This window comes from Heterodontus francisci, chromosome 6 (assembly GCF_036365525.1).
Source record: "Heterodontus francisci isolate sHetFra1 chromosome 6, sHetFra1.hap1, whole genome shotgun sequence".
Classification (NCBI taxonomy): Eukaryota; Metazoa; Chordata; class Chondrichthyes; order Heterodontiformes; family Heterodontidae; genus Heterodontus; species Heterodontus francisci.
This window is the reverse complement of record NC_090376.1, coordinates 155,874,481-155,899,326: the sequence shown is the minus strand read 5'-3', so window position 1 is coordinate 155,899,326 and position 24,846 is coordinate 155,874,481. Positions and strand designations below refer to the sequence as shown.

Here is a 24,846-nt window from a genome sequence, read left to right as displayed (position 1 = left end):
GAATTTTCCTTGGAGCCAAGGCCACTCTTTTGTCTTCGTTCCATCTTTTTAAAATTTGAATTCCTGTCCTTCTCTTTCTCTTTCCTTTTACTCAAGTTCAAGTTTCTTCAATGTCAATTCTCTTTCAAGTTCAAATTTTTCAATTATTTTTCCTCCTTTTTCTGTTCAAGCTCAAACTGCTTCATCTGTAACTGAATTTTAGCTAATTCAACTGCACTACCTTCTGGTTTGCTTTCATCTTCTTCCAATTGCAAATGTTATGCTATTACTTCAATTATATCTGCTTTCCGAGCTCCCTGTTTTAATTCTAAGTCCAATTTTGCTGTCAATGCTATTAGTTTAGCTATGGTTAAGTTCCTTAAATCATTCAGGGATACAACTTCCTTCCCCAGAAAAGTTGCAACTGTTAAAGACATTCTGGTGGTGTAGTCTTTACTCTACTACACAAGAAACTGGTTCTTTTTATTTTTGCTTTTTCAATTCTTATTACCCACTTACAATTGCATGTTGTTGGCGTGGGATTATCCTGCAAAGAGCCGTCAATTATGTTACGACTGAGGCGGGAGGAGCACACTGTTTATTCTAGTTTCACTTCTCCACAGGTCACAACAGACATAAAAATTTTTTCCCACTTATCAATACGGTCAATCATATACTCTATTTTTATCCATAATAAAACACACCAACCAGGTGTCTTTAATAAACAACAAAATTATCAGTTTATTATAAAACAAGTCTTAACCAATAATGAAGTAAAGCATAAACACACAGATTGAAATATTAAAATTCTCTTTCTACCTTAGCCATTCACACTCACACATATACACCAGTTAACTGGAAAAATAAAGGTATTTTTGTTTTTAGAGCTCTATTACAGACAAAAAAACCTGAGGTGGATACTTGCTCATTCTTGAAGAAATAGCAGATGAGATATGTTGTGTTCCAAAACTGGCATACAGTCCAGCCTCTGAGTACACATAGATGGGTCACTGGGATCTTTCAGAGCAGTTCTTTTCAGGCAGCATTGAGAATTAATTTAGCAGGATTTTCTTCAAAGACAGGAGACAAGATGAGATGACACAGTGAACTTCTCAGGGTCTTTTAGAGAGGTACTGGAAAGGGTTATGGTCTTCTCTCCTTGCTTAGAAGTTCTCTTCTCTCCCTTTTTATACAGTGCAGCCCCAACTCAAACAATTCAAAAGCAAAAGCGACAACAAGAGGTCAACCTTTTGATATCCATCAATCTTGACCCGTCACTTCTTTGTAAACAATTTCTCCAGGTGTCCAAAGTTCTCTGTTGGTTATTGAGCTGGTAGTCAGGTGGTTTCCTGGAAAGGGTTGTTGTTGTTGCTAGAAGTCAGGTGGTTTCCCAGAAAGACTTGTTTTCCTCATAAGACCTCTCAGTGCCCCTTTTAAAAACATTTCTGGGTACTGTTTTTCAAAGTCAAGTGGCCTTTACATGACCCCCTTTGAAAACCCCAAAGTTTATCATTTCCTCAATCTTTAAAAAATAAATCCTCAAAAAATATATGTAACAAAATACAGAAGCACTTTCGTAACACTGCACATTAATGGATATAGTAACTGAATAATGTGTTATGATGCACCAGATTCCAATCAAGTGATAAATATGGATAACAGAAACATAACAGTGTAGAAGGCCATTTGTACCAACCTGAATGGATTATGAGTGTCCAGGTCAATATGTAACCCATTTATAAACAAAGCTGAATCTCCAGGTTGAAGTCCCAAAGTTTCTGCAAAGTGCTGAATAAACCAAACAGACTTTTAGAGAAATTATCACATTTTGTTAACACAGTAAATGAGATTTATCACATTCAGTGATTTCCACTATGGCTTTCCGGGTTCTCAGACTGTCTAGTGAAGCTCAGTGCAACCTAACATCATTGACTGTCAAGTGAACAGATATCTCAGTATTTCTAATTTTAGTTAGCACACCCTTCAATTTCTAATGATATAAAAACTAAGCATTACTGGCTCAAAAATAAACTGAAAGTATACAGTTTACAACTTTTGGAATATATACATTTTTTATCATCATTGTGGCTAGTAATTTTAGGAAAAGCAATTCCATTGTCATTATTTGCATAGAAATTTTATTCAAATATTATCAGTGCACTGTTTAACTGGGATTCTACTTTGGTATAGAATGAATCTTTGTATGAATACATTGACATAGCACTGCTTTAGAGTTAGATTTTAAACCTAACCTTAAATGCAATTATTACCTTCCTCCTAAGTAGTGTTTATAAAGGTTGCCTTATTGGATCCACATTTGTGTTACACCAGTTTTGAAACTAATGTGTCGTTATATGATCTTTGCAAAGACTAATAGTTATCATTGTCCCAGCTTTCTGAAATGAAATTCAAGATTTTTGTTGCTGTAAATACAACTCAAATTTCATCCACTTTGTTGAAATATTTCAGATATGCTATCAGCCTGAAATACAGACACATTGTCAGACTGGAACATGGAGCAGCAAGTTCCTTTATCTCACTGAAAAAAAACGCGGGTACATCAACCTTTGAAAAATAATTGCTTAATTGTATTAAAAATAACTTAAAGTGCTTTTCAAATTGGGAAGCACAATAAATAATGACTTAGAATAACTGGAATCAGCTCAGATTTCAAATGCATTGTTGACAGTAATGTACCATAATGCTTCAATAAATGACTGACCAACAGTATTTTTTAAGCTTAATATTTTTGTTTCTGAACATCATTGGTTTCAATATGAATCTAAAGGGAATTTACATTACAGTCATTTATTCAGAAATGAAAACAGAATATAGGAGGTGGTGTAGCGGTAATGTCACTGGACATCCAGAGGCCCAAGTTAATGCCCTGGGGAAGTGTTCAAATCCCAACACAGCAGCTAGTGGAATTTCAATTCAATTAATTCATAAAAAATCTGGAATTGAAACCTAGTCTCAGTAATGGTACCATGAAACTATCATTGATCGTTGTAAAAAATGTAATTTAGGGAAGGAAATCTGCCATCCTTATCTGGTCAGGCCTATATCTGACTCCAGACTCACAGCAATGTGGTTGACTTTTAACTACCACTCAGTTTAAGGGCAATTTGGGATGGGAAACAAATGCTGGCCTTGTCAGTGATGCCCAAATCCCATGAAAATAAGAGAAAATGATGAAGGCATTCCCCATAGAGTGATATGCAGTTTTGGTGCAAATAGTACTTTGCCAGAAATGAAGGATTTGAGCATAAACAGGATTTAAAATACCTCACCAAAACATTTTTATTTTTGTTACAAAGTTCAAGATGTTCTTATTCAGTCAATGCCAACAGTGCTGGACTAACTTTGTTATCTTCATTCTCACAGCTCTCCATGAATGATTTTACTTTACTCAGCTCTTGTTTTTAAACAAAGTGCCACTCCATTTTCTAAAATATATCAAGTTTTACTCTCAAAATTGCGACCTGAAACAGCAGTGTTTCTCAATCGAGAAATCTTAATGAATGCAAGGAATTAAAGTCTATACTCTGTAATAGTATTCAATTTCATTATGAGTTTCTTTCTGGTAATTAAATGCGCCCCTTAATTTGAAAGGTAGCTGAGCATATCATTAGCAACCACATATCATCAGGATTTACAGAACTGATGAAATGCTTGGTGTGTTAACATAGATTTTCCCTGGTTGCCACCATTTGATGCAACTTTAACAATCTTTTCTGACACCCACCAACTGCATCCTGCTCCAACCTGATGGTCAACAGCTGGATATCATTTCTGATTGGATCCAATTAGTATATCCTTAACAGGTTCTGTCCTTTGCTGGTTTGCTTCATTCTCAGCTCCTGTTTCGTCTGCGAAAATCAATTGACAGGCATACTGTACGACCAGAACCCATGCTCAGAGCTATGATGTTAGTACTCACAATCCTCATTTAACTGATCTACATCTTCAAGCCTGAATATCAGAAAGTTAGTAATTTCCGTAATTCCAAAGCAATTTGCACATCAGCATCTTTGCTTCTGGCTTCATTGGCGGTCTTTATGCAGCTGAGGTAGGTCTGTCAGCACATCAAAGGATCACAGGGAAATATTTTTAGTATGCGAATGATTACAGGTCACAATAATGAGATAAAAGTTGTATATACCATAAAGGTGAAGGTAGCACTGTAGTTTTTTATTTAAATGGATGAATAACTGTATTGTGAAATTACACTGAATACAGATGTCTATTAAAAATATTTTAATAAATCAATTAAAAAGTCTTTCAACTATTTGTCACATTTACAATGCAGTTTATTCAAATCAAAGCAGTGAATAAAACAGCTTGCAAAGAATTATACTTTCTGATTATCAGTCTCACTGAAAAGGTACAGGGTAATAAGTGACCTTTTAAACAGTTCAATTAATATTTTTGTTGTTTTCTATGCCTTGAACATTACTCTGCTGCTACAAGTTGTGATTTCCATTTTTTTCATAAAAAGACGAACCTCATAGATCCTAACTGCATATACTGCAACAGCCTACACACAGTTTAATATACACAATAATCGCTGTATCCAGCTGACCTGCAGCTACACTATGGTAAGAAAAAGAGGTGCACAGCACTATTGTGTGTAAACAATGTTGAGTGCTTTGGTTAGATGTCAACTTAATGCGGTTTCTTCTTCTTTATCCTGGGTTTAAATTTTCAAATGTGCTCTGAAATAAAATGTATTTCAAAGAACAAAGAACAAAGAACAGTACAGCACAAGAACAGGCCATCCGGCCCTCCAAGCCTGCGCCGATCTTGATGCCTGTCTAAACTAAAACCTTCTGCACTTCCGGGGCCCATATCCCTCTATTCCCATCCTATTTATGTATTTGTCAAGATGCCTCTTAAACGTCGCTATCATACCTGTTTCCACCACCTCCCCCGGCAGCAAGTTCCGGGCACTCACCACCCTCTGTGTAAAGAACTTGCCTCGCACATCCCCTCTAAACTTTGCCCCTCGCACCTTAAACCTATGTCCCCTAGTAACTGACTCTTCCACCCTGGGAAAAAGCTTCTGACTATCCACTCTGTCCATGCCACTCATAACTTTGTAAACCTCTATCATATCGCCACTCCACCTCCGTCGTTCCAGTGAAAACAATCCGAGTTTATCCAACCTTGCCTCATAGCTAATGCCCTCCAGACCAGGCAACATCCTGGTAAACCTCTTCTGTACCCTCTCCAAAGCCTCCAATCCTTCTGCAACATGACTTGCCAATTTTTATACTCTATGCCCTGACCCATGAAGGCAAGCATGCCAAATGCCTTCTTGACTACCTTATCCACCTGCGTTGCCACTTTCAGTGACCTGTGGACCTGTACGCCCAGATCTCTTTGCCTGTCAATACTCCTAAGGGTTCTGCCATTTACTGTACACTTCGCACCTGTATTAGATCTTCCAAAATGCATTACCTCACATTTGTCCGGATTAAACTGCATCTGCCATTTCTCCGCCCAAGTCGCCAACCGATCTATATCCTGCTGTACCCTCTGACAATCCTCATCACTATCCGCAACTCCACCAACCTTTGTGTCGTCCGCAAAAATACTAATCAGACCAGCTACATTTTCCTCCGAATCATTAATATATAATACAAACAGCAAAGGTCCCAGCACTGATCCCTGCGGAACACCACTAGTCACAGCCCTCCATTCAGAAAAACACCCTTCCACTGCTACCCTCTGTCTTCTATGACCGAGCCAGTTCTGTATCCATCTTGCCAGCTCACCTCTGATCCCTGTGTGACTTCACCTTTTGTACCAGTCTGCCATGAGGGACCTGACTCAAGTCCAATTAGACAACATTCACTGCCCTTCCTTCATCAATCATCTTCGTCATTTCCTCAAAAAACTCAATTAAGTTAGTGAGACACGACCTCCCCTTCACAAAACCGTGCTGCCCCTCGCTAATAAGTTCATTTGTTTCCAAATGGGAGTAAATACTGTCCCAAAGAATCCTCTCTAATAATTTCCCTTCCACAGACATAAGGCTCACCGGCCTATAATTTCCTGGATTATCCTTGCTACCCTTCTTAAACAAAGGAACAACTTTGGCTGTTCTCCAGTCCTCTGGGACCTCACCTGTAGCCAATGAGGATACAAAGATTTCTGTCAAGGCCCCAGCAATTTCTTCCCTTTCCTCCCTCAGTATTCTGGGCTAGATCCCATCAGGCCCTGGGGACTTATCTACCTTAATGCTTTGGAAGACGCCCAACTGATTTCAACTGAGAATAATTCAGAATTTTCAAAATGAAGATTTAAATAACCTCAAGGAGATATTTATTTTTGATTAAATTCATATTTTACCCCCAGTTCATGTGCCTTCCTTTCTAGTTAGTTTTAAATTAAATGTAATAATATTTGAATAGTTGTCTCGATTCATGGAGAGTTACATTTTTTATGGCAAGATGCACCTACCTTTTGATTTGCCTCTATTTCATTTCGCATTTCCTGGTTTACAGATATTCTCGTCAGTGATCTGTTGGTAGAATTCAAATAAAACATTTTAGAAGCAGAAATTATACAACATTCACTTTTTTTCCCACTCTGAAATTTTCCCTTTTTTGGAGCCATGCCTAGCACTAACTTTAATGCTGGAGCTCTATGTCTAGAGAAGGTGATTTGTCTCATGTGGTGGTCATTAAAATCATGTATAGCAAGCAAATTAACATGGCTGGATTGCAACAGCACAAATACAATTCCAAATGATAGAACGTGTAAGCCTGGCTTTACGCAGAGTGAGCATCTGGTTCCCAAGACAATGTGCAAGGATTGGATGGCAGAGGGTGCTCTGGGCATGTTGTTATAGCAAATCCATAGTTCCCATCAGTTCTTCAATTCTGCCCTGACACTTGCATTATGTGAATTATATAACTGAATTTAATGGAAAAAGTTTGTATTCAGCGATAACTTACTGTACACACACAGTTTTTTAAGGCTGTCGTTTCCATGGATGGGAATACATAGAACTATTATTTCCACTGTACCATGAAAGGTAATTTATGTTTTGTTACTGAGTTGTTTTAAAATTTACTTATAGTTTTGAGCTTGATTTGTGAGCCATGGTGTGCCAAACAATAAGGGGAATGTCAAATCAGAAAGGAATGCCATTTTATATCACGTGGAAGTGATGCCAGATTTTCTCAACAAGCATTAACTGTGATATCTGCTAATAAAATAGCACAAATATATTGCTTAACATTTTATTCCCAACGATGGTACCAGCTTAATGAATTTACATTTTTAATGTCATTTTTGAAAATATATTATTGGCAATTTTTTTCTGAAAACATTGTTTTCTAAAAGCATCAGAAAGTTCAATGAATTAATGGATTCTATAGGAAAAACATTATGTCCATGCTTTAAATGAATTTAAATGGTTTATTGAACCTTAGAGTTCTTCCCATTAATCTGATGTGCTGTTCATTTACAGACCATTCCACCAGACTTAAATATCAACTTTTCATCTAATATGTGCTGATGAATGCACCTAAAGGCAGTTTATTTTAATTTGCTATCAAAAGTTCTGCAAGCATTGATATCTAATGTTTTGGCTGCCTCTTTTTAAGTTTCCGAAATAACAAACAAGTAAACTCTGTTTCTGTAATATAGTATTTACCAACCACTAAAATGGCCAAATATTGAGCTTTGTGTTGGAGAACAAGTAATGAGAAAGGAACCCAGTATATTTGGAGTCAGGGTAGAACCTTATGAGTGCCGCTGCTTTCCTGAAGACGGGACCAGAAGTTGTCACAGCTTCCGCTCCCACTGCAAAACACATTTCCCAGGCGATTTTGTATTTAAATTAGCCATGCAGCAACGGGCACAGGGAACACATGGGATCATGCGGAGAGGGCGGCCTTTCATTGGTAGAATCCACCTTCACTGTCCCAACCTCCATGATCGCCGCAGACATAAAACATTTTGTGCTTGCAGCCAAAGTAGCAACACCTTCCTTTCATGTAAGTATTGCAGAATAACTTAATTGAAACTTTCACTTAAATCAAAATGTTTTTGCCTCCCTTATTTTGTGAAACTCTCCACTAACTTAATATCATTTATTTTCTCTGCAGCCAAAGTTCATCAAATGGCAGCCAGCAGGGAGCATCCCGTCCCACGATTCAGTAATGCTCCCTGCTGGTTCTCCTCCAGGCTGTCAGGGAAAGGCGGGAGATCCTCTTCCCTGCAGATGGAGTCAGAAGATCCACCCGCCTCACCAAGGCAGCCTGGATTGAGGTAGTGGAGGAGGTCTCGAACCGTGGGACAACTCTTGGAACATGGGTACAGTGCTGCAAGCGCATCAATGACTGGCTCAGATCAGCAAGGGTAAGTGGTCCTGGCGAGGCTGCTTCGTTGATCTCTTCCATGGTTAGGTGTCTTTAAGGCAAGGAATGCAGTCGAAAGCGTGAGCAGCCTTGGTGCTATCTACTAAATGATGAAGATTGGCATTATGTGATTGGATGTGTCGTGCGAAAGCCGATGCAGAATGTTGATGCACATATGCAATGGTTGTGATGCATCATTTGCCATATCATGAAATCTGCACTGTTGTTGCAGGAGAAACAAAGCCACAACCAGCGTGAGTGTGCTAAGATGGGAGGAGGGGTCCCTGACATCAGACTGCTGACCACGACTGAAGAGAAGACTTTGGAGATCGCGAGAGAGGAGGGAGGCAGGGCAGGCGGAGATGGCGAGGCAGGAGCCACGAGGCGTAAGGATGAAGTATCATTTCTGCTCTTGCAGCCATAAATGGAAACTGAAGGAAATTGTATGAACTCATGGGAAGCACATGCTTAAAGTGCCTCTGTTTGTGTCTCCACTGTAGGTGGCAACATTTGAGTAGCAGAACACCGCATGCCCCAAGAATCCTCCTCTGGGGAGCAAGAAGAAGCCAATGACCCAGAGAGTGCACCGTCATCTGCCTCTTCTTCCACCTCTGCCAGCGCAAATACATCCACATGGTCCGTGGGGGGTTTTAACATTAGAATCTGGGTCACAAACTGGAGTGCATGACATAGACATGTCCCAACAACTGAGAGAGCATGTGCCATCTGGGTCCCCTGACAATCGGAGGATTGATGAGGACCAGGCCCCTGCTCAGCCCCACACTCATGATGATACAAACACATCAACATACGAATAAGGAGCAGGTGTAGGCCACTCAGCCCCTCGAGTCTGCTCCGCCGTCCAACACGATCATGGCTGATCTGATTGGAACCTCAAGTCCACATTCCCGCCGACCCCTGATAACCTTTCACCCCCTTGCTATTCAAGAATCTATCTACCTCTGCCTTAAAAATATTCAAGGACTCTGCTTCCACTGCCTTTTGAGGAAGAGAGTTCCAAAGACTCTCTGGAGCAGAGAAGACTGAGGGGACCTGATCGAGGTGTACAAGATTATGAGGGGCATGGACAGGGTGGATAGGGAGCAGCTGTTCCCCTTAGTTGAAGGGTCAGTTACGAGGGGTCACAAGTTTAAGGTGAGGGGCAGGAGGTTTAAGGGGGATTTGAGGAAGAACTTTTTTACCCAGAGGGTGGTGACGGTCTGGAATGCCCTGCCTGGGAGGGTGGTAGAGGCGGGTTGCCTCACATCCTTTAAAAAGTACCTGGATGAGCACCTGGCACATTCATAACATTCAAGGCTATGGGCCAAGTGCTGGCAAATGGGATGAGGTAGAAGGTCAGGTGTTTTAATGTATCGGTGCAGACTCGATGGGCCGAAGGGCCTCTTCCGCACTGTATTATTCTGTGATTCTGTGACTCACGACCCTCTGAGAGAAAAAATTTCTTCTCATCGTAAATGGGCATCCCCTTATTTTTAAATAGTCACCAGTTCTAGATTCTCCCACAAGGGGAAGCATCCTTTCCACATCCACCCTGTCAAGACTCCTCAGGATCTTATATGTTTCAATCAAGTCGCCTCTTACTCTTCCAAACTCCAGCGGATACAAGCCCTAACCTGTCCAACCTTTCCTCATTAGACAACCCGCCCATTCCAGGTATTAGTGGGGAGGAGATTTGCTAGTGCTCTTCGGGGGGGTTTAAACTAATTCAGCGGGGGAATGGGAACCTAAATTGTAGTGCCAGTGTACAGGATGTTGAGAGTAGTGAGGTCAGGGATAAGGTTACAAGGACACAAGAGGGCACTGGCAAGCAAGAACCTGGTTTAAAGTGTGTCTACTTCAACGCCAGGAGCATCCGGAATAAGGTGGGTGAGCTTGCAGCATGGGTTGGTACCTGGGATCTCGATGCAGTGGCCATTTCGGAGACATGGGTAGAGCAGGGGCAGAAATGGATGTTGCAGGTTCCGGGATTTAGATGTTTCAGTAAGAACAGAGAAGATGGTAAAAGAGAGGGGGGTGTGGCATTGTTAATCAAGGAGAGTATTACAGCGGCAGAAAGGACGTTTGAGGACTCGTCTACTGAGGTAGTATGGGCCGAGGTTAGAAACAGGAGAGGAGAGGTCACCCTGTTGGGAGTCTTCTATAGACCTCCGAATAGTTCCAGAGATGTAGAGGAAAGGATAGCGAAGATGATTCTCGACAGGGGCGAGAGTAACAGGGTAGTTGTTATGGGGGACTTTAACTTTCCAAATATTGACTGGAAATACTATAGTTCGAGTACTTTAGATGGGTCAGTTTTTGTCCAGTGTGTGCAGGAGGGTTTTCTGACACAGTATGTAGACAGGCCAACCAGGGGCGATGCCACATTGGATTTGGTACTGGGTAATGAACCAGGCCAGGTGTTAGATTTAGATGTAGGTGAGCACTTTGGTGATAGTGATCACAATTCGGTTAGGTTTACCTTAGCGATGGGCAGGGATAGGTATATACCGCAGGGCAAGAATTATAGCTGGGGGAAAGGAAATTATGATGCGATTAGGCAAGATTTAGGATGCGTAGGATGGGGAAGGAAACTGCAGGGGATGGGCACAATCGATATGTGGAGCTTATTCAAGGAGCAGCTACTGCGTGTCCTTGATAAGTATGTACCTGTCAGGCAGGGAGGAAGTTGTCGAGCGAGGGAGCCGTGGTTTACTAAAGAAGTTGAAGCGCTTGTCAAGCGGAAGAAGAAGGCTTATGTTAGGATGAGACGTGAAGGCTCAGTTAGGGCGCTTGAGAGTTACAAGCTAGCCAGGAAGGATCTAAAGGGAGAGCTAAGAAGAGCAAGGAGAGGACATGAGAAGTCATTGGCGGATAGGATCAGGGAAAACCCTAAGGCTTTCTATAGGTATATCAGGAATAAAAGAATGACTAGAGTTAGATTAGGGCCAATCAAGGATAGTAGTGGGAAGTTGTGTGTGGAATCAGAGGAGATAGGGGAAGCGTTAAATGAATATTTTTCGTCAGTATTTACAGTAGAGAAAGAAAATGTTGTCGAGGAGAATACTGAGATTCAGACCACTAGGCTAGATGGGATTGAGGTTCACAAGGAGGAGGTGTTAGCAATTTTGGAAAGTGTGAAAATAGATAAGTCCCCTGGGCCAGATGGGATTTATCCTAGGATTCCCTGGGAAGCCAGGGAGGAGATTGCAGAGCCTTTGTCCTTGATCTTTATGTCGTCATTGTCGACAGGAATAGTGCCGGAAGACTGGAGGATAGCAAATGTTGTCCCCTTGTTCAAGAAGGGGAGTAGAGACAGCCCTGGTAATTATAGACCTGTGAGCCTTACTTCGGTTGTGGGTAAAATGTTGGAAAAGGTTATAAGAGACAGGATTTATAATCATCTTGAAAAGAATAAGTTCATTAGCGATAGTCAGCACGGTTTTGTGAAGCGTGGGTCGTGCCTCACAAACCTTATTGAGTTTTTCGAGAAGGTGACCAAACAGGTGAATGAGGGTCAAGCAGTGGATGTGGTGTATATGGATTTCAGAAAGGCGTTTGATAAGGTTCCCCACGGTAGGCTATTGCAGAAAATACGGAAGTATGGGGTTGAAGGTGATTTAGAGCTTTGGATCAGAAATTGGCTAGCTGAAATAAGACAGAGGGTGGTGGTTGATGGCAAATGTTCATCCTGGAGTTTAGTTACTAGTGGTGTACCGCAAGGATCTGTTTTGGGGCCACTGCTGTTTGTCATTTTTATAAATGACCTGGAAGAGGGTGTAGAAGGGTGGGTTAGTAAATTTGCGGATGACACGAAGGTCGGTGGAGTTGTGGATAGTGCCGAAGGATGTTGTAGGTTACAGAGGGACATAGATAGGCTGCAGAGCTGGGCTGAGAGATGGCAAATGGAGTTTAATGCGGAAAAGTGTGAGGTGATTCACTTTGGAAGGAGTAACAGGAATGCAGAGTACTGGGCTAATGGGAAGATTCTTAGCAGTGTAGATGAACAGAGAGATCTTGGTGTCCAGGTACATAAATCCCTGAAAGTTGCTACCCAGGTTAGTAGGGCTGTTAAGAAGGCATATGGTGTGTTAGCTTTTATTAGTAGGGGGATCGAGTTTCGGAGCCGCGAGGTCATGCTGCAGCTGTACAAAACTCTGGTGAGACCGCACCTGGAGTATTGCGTGCAGTTCTGGTCACCGCATTATAGGAAGGATGTGGAAGCTTTGGAAAGGGTGCAGAGGAGATTTACTAAGGATGTTGCCTGGTATGGAGGGAAGGTCTTACGAGGAAAGGCTGAGGGACTTGAGGTTGTTTTCGTTGGAGAGAAGGAGGAGGAGAGGTGACTTAATAGAGACATATAAGATAATCAGAGGGTGGATAGTGAGAGTCTTTTTCCTCGGATGGTGATGGCAAACACGAGGGGACATAGCTTTAAGTTGAGGGGTGATAGATATGGGACAGATGTTCGAGGTAGTTTCTTTACTCAGAGAGTAGTAGGGGCGTGGAACGCCCTGCCTGCAACAGTAGTAGACTCGCCAACTTTAAGGGCATTTAAGTGGTCATTGGATAGACATATGGATGAAAATGGAATAGTTTAGGTCAGATGGTTTCACAGGTCGGCGCAACATCGAGGGCCGATGGGCCTGTACTGCGCTGTAATGTTCTGATTAGTCTAGTAAACCTTCTCAGAACTGCTTCCAATGCATTTACATCCTTCCTTAAATAAATAGACTAATACTGTACACAGTACTCCATTTGTGGTCTCATCAATGCCCTGTGCAACTGAAGCATAACCTCCCTACGTTTGTATTCAATTCCCCTCACAATAAACAATAACATTCTATCAACTTTCCAAATTATGTGCTGTACCTTCATACTTTTGTGATTCGTGCACTAGAACATCCTCTGCAGCTCAGAGCTCTGCAATCTCTCATCATTTAGATAATATGCTTCTTTTTTAATCTTCCTGCCAAAATGGATAATTTCACATTTTCCCACATTATACTCCATTTGTCAGATCTTTGCCCACTCAACCTATCTATATCCCTATATTCCTTATGTCCAACTTACTTTCCTACCTATCTTTGTGTCATCATTACTTTGCTCCCTTCATCCAAGTCATTTATATAAATTGTAAAAAGTTGAGGCCCCAGCACTGATCCCTGTGGCACACCACTCTTTACATTTTGCCAACCAAAAATGACCCATTTTGCCTACTCTCTATTTCCTGTTCGCTAGCCAATCTTCTATCCATGCCAATATGTTCCCCCCTACACCATGAGCTTTTATTTTACGTAATAACCTTTGATGAGACACCTTATCAAATGCTTTCCGGAAATCAAAACAGTATATCCACCGGTTCCCCTTTATCCACAACACGTTACTTCTCCAAAAAAACTCCAATAGATCAGTGAAACATGATTTCCCTTTCACAAAACCATGTTGTCTCTGCCTGATTACCTTGAATTTTTCTAAGTGCCCTGCTATAACATCTTTGATGATAGTTTCTAACATTTTCCCTATGACAGATGTTAAGCTAACTATCCTGTAGTTTCCTGCTTTCTGTCTCCCTTCCTTTTTGAATTAAGGAGTTACACTGGCTATGTTCCAATCTAATGGAACCTTTCCCGAATCTAGGGAAGTTTGGAAAATTAAAACCAACGCATGAACTATCACCGAGCCCCTTCTTTTAAGACCCTAGGATAAAGTCCATCAGGACCCGGTGACTTGTCAGTCCGCAGGTCCAACAATTTGCTCAGTACCACCACAGTCCTTGGTGACTGTAATTTTCTTGAGTTCCTCCCTCCCTCCCTTCCTGATTTACAACTATTTCTGGGATGTTACTTGTATCATCTATAGTTAAGACCGATGCAAAATACCTGTTCAATTCATCTACCATCTCCTTATTTTTCATCATTAATTCCCCAGACTCACTTTCTGTAGCACCAACGCTCACTTTAACTTTTCTTTTCAAAATATCTGGGCCATTTCTAGGCCTTTGGGACCGATTCTGGGGAAGTTGGGACCTGTACAAACCAGACGGTCAACAGCTGAACAGGACTGGGACAAATGTCCTTGCAGGAAGGTTTGCTAATGCTGTTGGGGATGGTTTAAACTAGATTGGCAGGAGGATGGGAACCCGAGGGCAGTTTCAGATAGGACAATTTCAGGCCAGGGAATGGAAGACAGAAAATTAGCGAGTGACCCAGAAAGACAGAAGAAGCAAAAGTTAAAAAGTGTGCAGCAAATGAATTTGGCAGTGTTAAAAGATATTTATTTAAATGCAAGGGGTATAGTAAATAAAGCCAATGAACTGAGGGCACAGATAAGACACATGGCAACACAATATTGTTTCTGCAATGGAAACTTGGCTTAAAGTGGGGCAAGAATGGCAGCTCAACATCCCTGGATATCGAGTTTTCAGGCGGGATAGAGAGGGGGATAAAAAAGGAGGGGGTGTAGCATTATTGGCTAAGGAATCAATAACAGCTGTGAGGAGGGATGATATGCTAAATGAATCATCAAATGAGGCCATATGGGTGGAGATCAGAAATAAAAAATGGGCAACCACACTACTAGGAGTGTACTATAGACCCCCAAATAGTGAGTGGGAGATCGAGGAACAAATATGTAGGAACATTTCTGAGTGTAAAAACTATAGGGCAATAATAGTTGGGATTTCAACTACCCTAATATCAACTGGGATAATATCAATTGGGCGGCACAGTGGCGCAGTGGTTAGCACCGCAGCCTCACAGCTCGAGAGACCCGGGTTCAGTTCTGGGTCCTGCCTGTGCGGAGTTTGCAAGTTCTCCCTGTGTCTGCGTGGGTTTCCGCTGGGTGCTCCGGTTTCCTCCCACCTCCAAAAGACTTGCAGGTTAATAGGTAAATTGGCCATTGTAAATTGCCCCGAGTGTAGGTAAGTGGTAGGAGAATGGTGGGGATGTGGTACAGAATATGAGATTAATGTAGGATTAGTATAAATGGGTGGTTGTTGGTCAGCACAGACTCGGTGGGCCGAAGGGCCTGTTTCAGTGCTGTATCTTGAAATAAAAAAAAATAAAACAGCGTGAAGGGCACAGAGGGCACAAAATTCTTGAACTGCATTCAAGAGAACTTTTTTAGCCAGCACGTAACAAGCCCAACGAGAGAGGGAGCAATTCTAGATTTAGTCGTCAGTAATGAAGCTGGGCACATAGACGAAGGAGCAGTGGGTGACCATTTTGAAGATAGTGATCATAATAGTTAGTTTTAGCATAATCATGGAAAAGGACAAAGATAAGACAGGAGTTAAAGTTCTAAATTGGGTGAAGGCAAATTTTACAAAACTGAGAGGCAATCTTGCAAAAGTGGACTGGACACAGCTACTGGAAGGAAAATCAGTGGCAAACCAGTGGAAGGCATTCAAAAGTGAGGCACAGAGTAGGCATGTCCCCACAAAGATGAAGGGTGGTACTGCCAAATCTAGAGCCCCCTGGTTATCTAGAGGCTTACAGGGTATGTTGAAGCAGAAAAAGAAAGCATATGACGATCACAAAAAACTTAATACTTTAGGAAGCCTAGAGGAGTATACAAAGTGCAGGGGTGAAATAAAAAAGGAAATTAGAAAAGCAAAGAGAGGACATGAAAAAATATTGGCATGTAAAATCAAGGAATACCCAAAGATGTTTTATCAGTACATTAAGAGCAAGCGGATAACTAAGGAAAGGGTATGGCCTATCAGAGATGTACAAGGGAATTTACACGTGGATACAGATGATGTGGACAGGGTTCTTAATGTGTTTTTGCCTCTGTCTTCACAAAGGAGAGGGCTGATGCAGACATTGTAGCAAAAGAAGAGTGTGAAATATTAGATACGATTAGCATTATGAGAGAGGAAGTATTAGAGGGTCTGACATCCTTGAAAGTGGATAAATCACCAGGCCCAGAGGATTGCATCCCAGGTTGTTAAAGGAAGCCAGGGAAGAAATAGCGGATGCACTGAAATCACCAGGCCCAGAGGATTGCATCCCAGGTTGTTAAAGGAAGCCAGGGAAGAAATAGCGGATGCACTGAGGATCATCTTCAAATATGGACGAGGTGCCAGAGGATTGGAGGTCTACGAACATTATACTGTTGTTTAAAAAGGGTGCGAGGGGCGGGCCAAATAATTATAGGCCGGTTAGTCTGACCTTGGTGCTGGGTAAATTATTAGAATCAATTCTGAGGGATAGGATAAACTGCCACTTAGGAAGGCACGGATTAATTGGAGATAGTCTACATGGATTTATTAAGGGAAGGTCATGTCTTACCAACTTAATTGAATTCTTTGAGGAAGTAATAAGGAGGATTGATGAGGGTAGTGCAGTGGATGGTCTACATGGATTTTAGTAAGGCACTTGACAAGGTCCTGCATACCTGACTGGTCAGTAAAATGAAAGCCCATGGGATACAGGGGAATTTGGCAGATTGGGTCCAAAATTGGCTCAATGACAGAAAGCAAAGGATAGTTGTCGACAGATGTTTTTGTGAATGGAAAGCTGTTTCCAGTAGCATTCCACAGGCCTCGATATTGGGTCCCTTGCTGTTTGTGGTATATATTAATGATTTGGACTTAAATGTGGGAGGCATGATTGGGAAATTTGCTGATGACACAAAAATTGGTCATGTAGGTGACAGTGAAGAGGATAGCCATAGACTCCAGAATGATATCAATGGTTTGGTTGAGTGGGCAGAAAAGTGGCAAATGAAATTCAATCTGGAGAAGTGTGAGGTAATGCACTTGGGGAAGGCAAATAAAGCGAGTGAATACAGAATAAACGGGAGGATATTGAGAGGGGTAGAAGAAGTGAGAGACCTTGGAGTGCATGTCCACATGTCCCTAAAGGTGGCAGGACAGGTAGATAAAGTAGTGAAGAAGGCATATGGAATGCTTTCCTTTATTGGCCGAGGTATAGAATACAAAAGCAGGGATGTAATGCTGGAACTGTATAAAAAGTTGGTTCGGCCATAGCTGGAATATTGCGTACAGTTCTGGTCACCACATTACAGGAAGGACAGAGTTGCTGTGGAGAGAGTGCAGAGGAGATTTACAAGAATCTTGCCAGGGCTTGAAAGTTGCAGCTATGAGGATAGATTGGATAGGCTAGGGTTGTTTTCCTTAGAACAGAAGAGGCTGAGGGGTAACTTAATTGAGGTTTTCAAAATTATGAGGGGCCTAGATAGAGTAGACAGGAAGGACCTATGGACCAGGTGCTGGAAGGTGGAACTGGATTGGGCAGCTAGTTTTTCGGCTGGCATGGACACGATGCGCTGAACGGCCTCCTTCTATGCTGTAATTTTTCTATGGTTCTATGGTATATCTATAGAAACTCATACTATCTGTTTTTATAATTCTAGCTAGCTTTCTCTCATGCTCTAATTTTTCCCTCATTAATCTTTTAGTCATTCTTTGCTTTTTTTTTATATTCTGTCCAATCTTTTGATCTGCTATCCATCTTTGTGAAATTATAGCCTTTTTCTTTAATTTTGATACTATCTTTAACTTTTTTAGTTAACCATGGATGGTGGGTCCTCCCCTTAGAATTATTCTTTCTCACTGGAATGTATCTATTCTGTGTATTTTGAAATATCCCCTTAAATGTTTGTCACTGCATCTCTATTGACCTATCCTTTAACCTAATGTGCCAGTTCACTTTACCTAGTTCTGCTTTCATGCTCTAATAATTGCCCTTATTTAAGATTAAAATACTAGGCTTAGACCCACTCTTCTCTGCCTCAAACTGAATGTAAATTCAATCATATTATGATCACTGCTACCTAGGGGGACCTCCATTATGTGCTCATTAATTAATCCTATCTTGTTGCACGATACCAGGTCTAGTATAGCCTGCTCTCTGGTTGGCTCCAGAACCTGCTGTTCTAAGAACCTATCTGGAAAACATTCTATGAACTCCTCAAATAGGCTACCTTTGCCCATCTGATTTTTCCAGTCTATATGTAGATTAAAATCCCCCATGATCATTGCCATACTTTACTGACAAGCTCCCATTATTTCTTCCTTTATACCCCATCCTACTGTGTGGTTACACCACTCTCACAAGTGACTTATTGCCTTTATCATTTCTCATCTCTACCCAGACTGCTTCTACATTCTGGTTTCCTGAACTTAAGTCATCCCTCTCTATTGCCATCATTAATTAACTGAGCCACCCCTCCACCTTTTCCTAACTTCCTGTCCTTCCTAAATGTCATGGACCATTCAATATTCAGGTCCCAAACTAGGTCACTCTGCAGCCATGTCTCTGTAATAGGTATCAGATTGTACTTACATTTCTATTTGTTTTGTTTCGAATGCTATGTGCATTCAGATACACAGCCTTTAGTTTTGTCCTTTTATTATTTTTGTAACCTCTAGCTTTATCTGCTGATTTACTCTTTGTTTTGTACTCTCGGTCCTTTTCTGTCACGGTCTGTTTAGCATGTCCCATATTAATACCTTTCTCTCTTGCCTTGTCTCTACTTTCTAATTTGCCACAACTTCCCAAATTTGATCCCTTGCCCCCACTACTTAATTTAAAACCCTCCCAATGGTACAGCCCCCACTTTTCCCAGTACTGGTTCCAGTGCTCCACGAACCGGAACCCGCTTCTACCACACCAGTCTTTGAGGCACGCATTCATTTCTCCAATCTTATTTATCCTATGCCAATTTGCACGTGACTCAGCTAATAATCCAGAGATTATTACCTTTGAGGTTCAGCTTCATAATTTGATGCCTAGCTCCTCATACTGACTATGCAGAACCTCCTTCCTTGTCCTGCCTATGTCGTTGGTACCTACATGGACTATGACGACTGGATCTTCCCCCCTCCCACTTGTAAGTTCCTCTCCAGCCCTGAGCAGAGGTCCTGAACCCTGGCACCAGGCAGGCAATACAGCCTACTGGACTCTCGTTCTTTGCTGCAGAGAACAGTGTCAATTCCCCTCACTATACTATCAACTACCACTACTTTCCTTTATCATGCTTTCGTCCACACAGGTTGCAAGCACCTCAAACCTGTTTGACAATTGCAAAGGCTGAGGCTCCTCCTTGACTGTATGCTCAGTCCTTCTACCTGCCTCACTCACCGTCACACCCTCCTGTCTCTCACTGCTGGCAAAAACAGATGACACTATTCTAAGGGGCGTGACTGTCTTCTGATGCAAAGTGTCCAGGTATCCTCCCCCTTCCTGATGTTGCGCAGTGTCTGCAGTTTGGCTGCCAGATTAATAATCCTGATCCAGAATTTCTCTAGCTGTTTACATTTTCTGCAGACGTGTTTGTCCTGGATCACACTGGTGGCCAGGAGATCCCCGCATGACATAGCTGCAACACCTGTCCTGCCATTGTTTACTCATGTTATTAAGTTAATTTAATTTAATTACTTTCTTAACTAAGAATAATTTCCGTGTATACTACAATTTACTGTGCTTATCAAGTGCTATTACCACCTACAACTAAGAGTTATACATTTCTTAATTACACAGGTATGTGTTTTCGGTATTTATTTTAAAGTTTTAGTTCTTTTTATTTATAGATCTTCCCTAACTCCAGTGCCCTAAGCTGTCTATTAGCACATTATCCCTTACACTAAACACTTCAATCAAGCTACTAATTAATAAAATTTGCTTAAATACTAATATAAGCTACAATTATTGATAAATTACCTGCATTTTGAAAGATAAATGAGCAAAATACAAACCAGCCAATCAACCTACGACTTTCCTATGATGTCACACCTCAACTTGCCATGCTGTTTCTAAACTGTCTCTCTCTCTCTTTCCCTCCCCAACATCCTCCCCCCCCCTCCCCCCACAACTGATGTGTTCTTCCTTCCCGGAGTTCCTGCGCTGTTTTTAAACTGTCTTTCTCTCTCCCAATGTGCTCTGCCGGCCCAAGAGTTCCCGTGCTGTTTTTAAACAGTCTCTGTCTCTCTCTCCCCCTATATGCTCTGCTGGTCCTGGAGTTCCCGTCGTGTTTGTTGCTACCAGAAGTCTGCTGGATGTGCCACAATGTGGAAAATATGTCGGAGATACCTGAGGTCATGCGTGGCTTAGCGTATGTCATGGAGGAATCCATGCAAGCCAAGATGTCTGCCATGTCCCAGACATTTGAGCATATGGCTTCATCAGTAGAGAGTCTGGTGAGCTCCATGGCAAGTCTGGCTGACTACTCAAGCCATATGCGATCTGACCTGCACTCCGTCGATGTTGCCGTGGGCTCCATGCAGCAGACTCTAAGCGAGAGCTGAACGAAGAACCTGGACTTCCTCCAGGTGTTCCTTCCCCTCAGGGAAACAGGCAGGTGTCATCATGTACCCAAATGGAGGAGGAGTGTGTGCCAGCTACCCTGGGGCCTTCCTCTCAACACACCCCAAGGGAAAGCGGCATTTCGTCCTCCCCCACCCCCCCGACATTGACTTCCTTACCTCCAGCAGATCAGCACACGGGGGATACTCAAGCATCATGGCTGCACACCCCCAATAGGATGGAGGCCCCGTTCCTCCAGAGGACACCCGCCATGGTCATCCAAAGCAACAGGGCCGTGCACTGCGCAGACTGCCTCCACCTCAGCTGCTAATGTCGGGGAAGCACCTAGACATAGCAGCAGGAAAAGAAATTTGAAACTGTTTTGAGCACTAAGGTGATACAGGTGATGTAGAAATGTTAACAAATGCAAATATGTATTAAAACATTTTTATTCCTTGCAAAATTTGATCCATTCTCTAATGTTTTGCTTGGTTACAGATGGATGCAAAGATGTTTTTTGGAGGTCTATGGCAAGAATACAATGGTGCTTGCAAAGCATCTCAGGAAATGTCCAGTGTCCATATCTCATTGGAATTTCAGCCTTCAATCTTCAATGATGGCTGCTTTCCTATTGATGATTCATTACTTTTACCAATACTGTTATGCCTTACTTTTGTTTTCTATGGTCATAATGCTGCTTGCAGTGGTGTATAGTCGAATTCATCGTGGCCCATGGATGATTTCAATGCCAATCACATGAAAGTGCAGCCACGCTTCGTTAAGATTGCTGGGATGAATAAGACCCCATGCAAAAGGGAATTTCTTTGGGGAATTTTTATGTTTCTCCTCCCAACACTCCTTGATGATGTGGCTTATTGTTGGCTGAAACGTGCATAAATGAGGTCCTCCCTGATGTCACTTGCATGTCTCTCCATGGCCCTCATATCGATGCCGGCATCGTTGTAATTGTTGTCCTCCTCCTCACCCTCTTCATAGTCATCCTCATCTGAGGAGGATAAGTGTTCCTCCTATTTCTCCGCCTACAGAATGTTGCCATGTCTAATTGCAAGGTTATGCAAAGCACAGCAGACAACAATTGTTCGTGACACCCTCTGTGGTGCTAACTGAAGAGCTCCTCCAGACCAGTCAAGGCAACGCAACAGCATGCCAATAAAGTGCTCAGTGATGGATTTGGTGGATGCATGAGCAACATTGTACCTCTCTTCAGCAGCGCTCTGGGGATGACGTACCGGGGTCATCAACCATGTACATAGCGGGCAACCCTCATCACCCAGGATCCATCCGTCCATTTCGGCTGGTTCCTCGAAAACTGCTGGCAGCTGGGAGTTCCTCAAAATGTAAGAGTCATGACAGCTCCCTGGGAAACATGCATGATTCTTCTCCTGTGGTCACAAACAGTGGAAGCCTTAAAAAGACAGCAGGCTGGCCCCAGGGAGCTCTAACAGCCACATGTGTACAGTTGATCACCGTTGCACTCTAGGGAAGCCAGCGATGGTGCCGAAGACCACAGACCTTGCTGCCTGACTGCCCACATCTACAGGTAAGTAGATGAGATCATTGACACGTCGAAAAAGGGCTTTGGCTACCCCTTTGATGCACCTGTCGGTCGCAGACTGTGATATACTACATATGTTGCCCGTTGATCCCTGGTAGCAAAGAAATTGAGTGCAATAGTAATTTTGAGGGCAAGTGGCATGGGTAAGATCCCAATGAAAACAAGCAGCTACACGTAATGCTGAAGGATTGTACACATTTCTGTCACCATTGCAAGTCACATCCTCATACTTCTCTTGTATTGTCTCTCTGTCATCTGAAGGTAATGTGTCCTTGTCCTGAGGATGCGATGACATGCCAGCACCAGTCTTCGATAATGCCTTTCCTGGATGTCTTCATTCTGAGCAACAGAGAAGGTCTCTCCCTGTCTCTCTCTCTCTCTTTCACTCAAGCAAAGTTCCAGGGACCCACGGAAGTAACTTAAGCCTCGAGACAGAAGACCAGCGATACAAGTTTGAAAATGTGCACTCGGCCCCAATGAGAACTGCAAGAATTAGTTTCAATCAAAGACTTTACATCAAACCCAAAGCCAGTAACTGAACTCCAGCTATTACTTTAAACCTTTCACCTTCTTTCTCCCCCTCTGTCTCCATTTGCTTGTGTGTTTATCACGTATGCATGCTAGCGTGGTCGTGTTGCGTATTTTTATCAGTTTTAACTGAATTAGAGTTTTAAGGTTCATAAACTTACACCTTTCCTGTTTAAATCTGAGAAAATCTGTCTGGTTGATTTCTTTGCCATTACAATTGGAGAGCACTGAGCAAGGACTCACTGAGAGGGCAGCTAAACCACGGTGTTTTAAAAGTTAAACCCTGTTACGGCCAAACCAGGAAGAGGCTGAGAGGGGGAGCCCTGGACCCTTTCTCATCTGGTCATAACAATCCTTTTACCTTACTTTTGTAGATCTCACTCGGACATTTGACACCGTCGGCAGAGCAGGGCTCAACAAGATTTTGGGAAACATTGGCCATCCACCGAAGCTCCTCAGTCTCATCTGCTCTTTCCATGACAACATGCATTGCACTGTACAGTTTGATGGCTCCAAGTCCGACAGTTTCAGAGTGAAGAATGGAGTGAAACAGGGTTGTGTCCTAGCCCACACTCTGTTTGGCATCTTCTTCTCTATGCTAGTGATGTTCACCTTCCCTGCAGATATGGAAGGAGTCTACCTGCACACTAGGTTAGATGGCAAGCTCGACAATCTATCAAGGCTGAAAGCGAAGACAAAAACACTCTGCATCCTGATCAGAGAACTCCTCTACGCTGATGCTGCTTCCCAAGTCGCTCACACGGAAACTCATAGACTGTTTCGCGCATGCCTGTAACTTGTTCTTTTTGACTATAAGCGTCAAGAAAACCGTGGTCATGAGACAAGGTGTTGCATCTCCACCCCTGATCACACTAAATAACACCCCATTGGAAGTGGTTAGCAAATTCTGCTACCTTGGGTCCACAGTGACAGATATAGGGAAAGCAGCTACCACCTTTGGCTGACTCATGAAATGTACGTGGGATAACACCAAGCTGACCCATAGGACCAAGCTGATGGTTTATAAGGACTGTGTTCTCAGCACCTTGCTGTACAATAATTTAAATGTAATTTATATTTCCTATCTTTACCTCCTACTTTGCAGTCTGCATGTCTAAATGAGGATTCTTCCATATGATTGGTTGAAGAGCCTCCCTGTTGCTTTCCCTGCTCACAGACCTCCTAGATCCCCTGTAGAGGGTGCCACACCAGATAAGATGCTCAGGGCAGGATGTTCAAACGATGGGGGCAAGTTCAGGTGCCGGCACACTTTGAAAATAGTGCTTCCGTATGGTGTGTCAGTCTTCCGATGCCTCCAGAACACACTGCAATTTTGAAAGCAAGGGCGGGGTGGGGAGAGTTGGCAACCCGCTCACCTCCAGTTAATTGATCATTAAGCTTGTTGGAGAGGTTGGAGAGGGCCAGAAGGAAACTTTCAAAGCAGCGAACAGGAAGAGTGAATGGTCTGGGATCTGTTAGTATACATCTGTGTTGTTGGTGGTACCGCGGGGAGCCATAACGTGATGTTGCTGCTGAATTTAAGTGTTGAAAAAAAGGGGTGCTCAAACTGTGGCATAATGTTGCAATCACTTGAGCAAAGTGGGTCAAGTACCTTGCGATTAACCATTTGGCCACTTGTATGCACTGTGAGGCTGCTGATCCTCTGTTCTCCTGCCTGCTTCAATCTGCAAGCCCAGTCATAGCTGCTGTCTGCCTTTGAGCAGGCACTCTAGAGCCAGTTTTTGTTACCAGGCAGCACTAATTGGACAGGAGCTCACCACCAGCCAAATTAGGGGCTTTGCCTATAAAAACGCGAGGTGGGGTCAGGGACCTGACACCCGAATCATTTCCAGATCCTGACCCCAGATTGAAAATCCAGCCCCAATGTCAGGTAGTCTCTGCTGTCAAGCCTGTAAAAGGTTTTGAAGCAATCGTACACGATATGAACCGCAAAATCAGGGACAATGTAGATTTTCTGATGTAAACACTGGCATACTGTTTTGAAGCATTATAATACCTATTTATTATGCTGGTCCATCATTGAAGCCTTCAAAATTGTTACCTGCAAGTCTAACATATTGTGCTTTGGTTGCCAGGATTTGTGTGGATTGTTGCGTGCAAG

The 24,846-nt window shown here is 42.6% G+C and overlaps 1 protein-coding gene across 1 annotated transcript in view; it reads right to left on the bottom strand.

Annotated features, from left to right (window-relative positions):
- Positions 1-24,846, bottom strand: part of uggt2 (UDP-glucose glycoprotein glucosyltransferase 2) — a 740,193-nt gene that overhangs the window by 460,620 nt on the left and 254,727 nt on the right. The window contains exons 11-12 of the mRNA XM_068034396.1: positions 6,445-6,505; positions 1,676-1,767 (exon numbers count right to left, since the gene is read on the bottom strand). Of these exons, the coding sequence (XP_067890497.1) occupies positions 1,676-1,767; positions 6,445-6,505 (153 nt within the window). The remainder of the gene's footprint in view (positions 1-1,675; positions 1,768-6,444; positions 6,506-24,846) is intronic.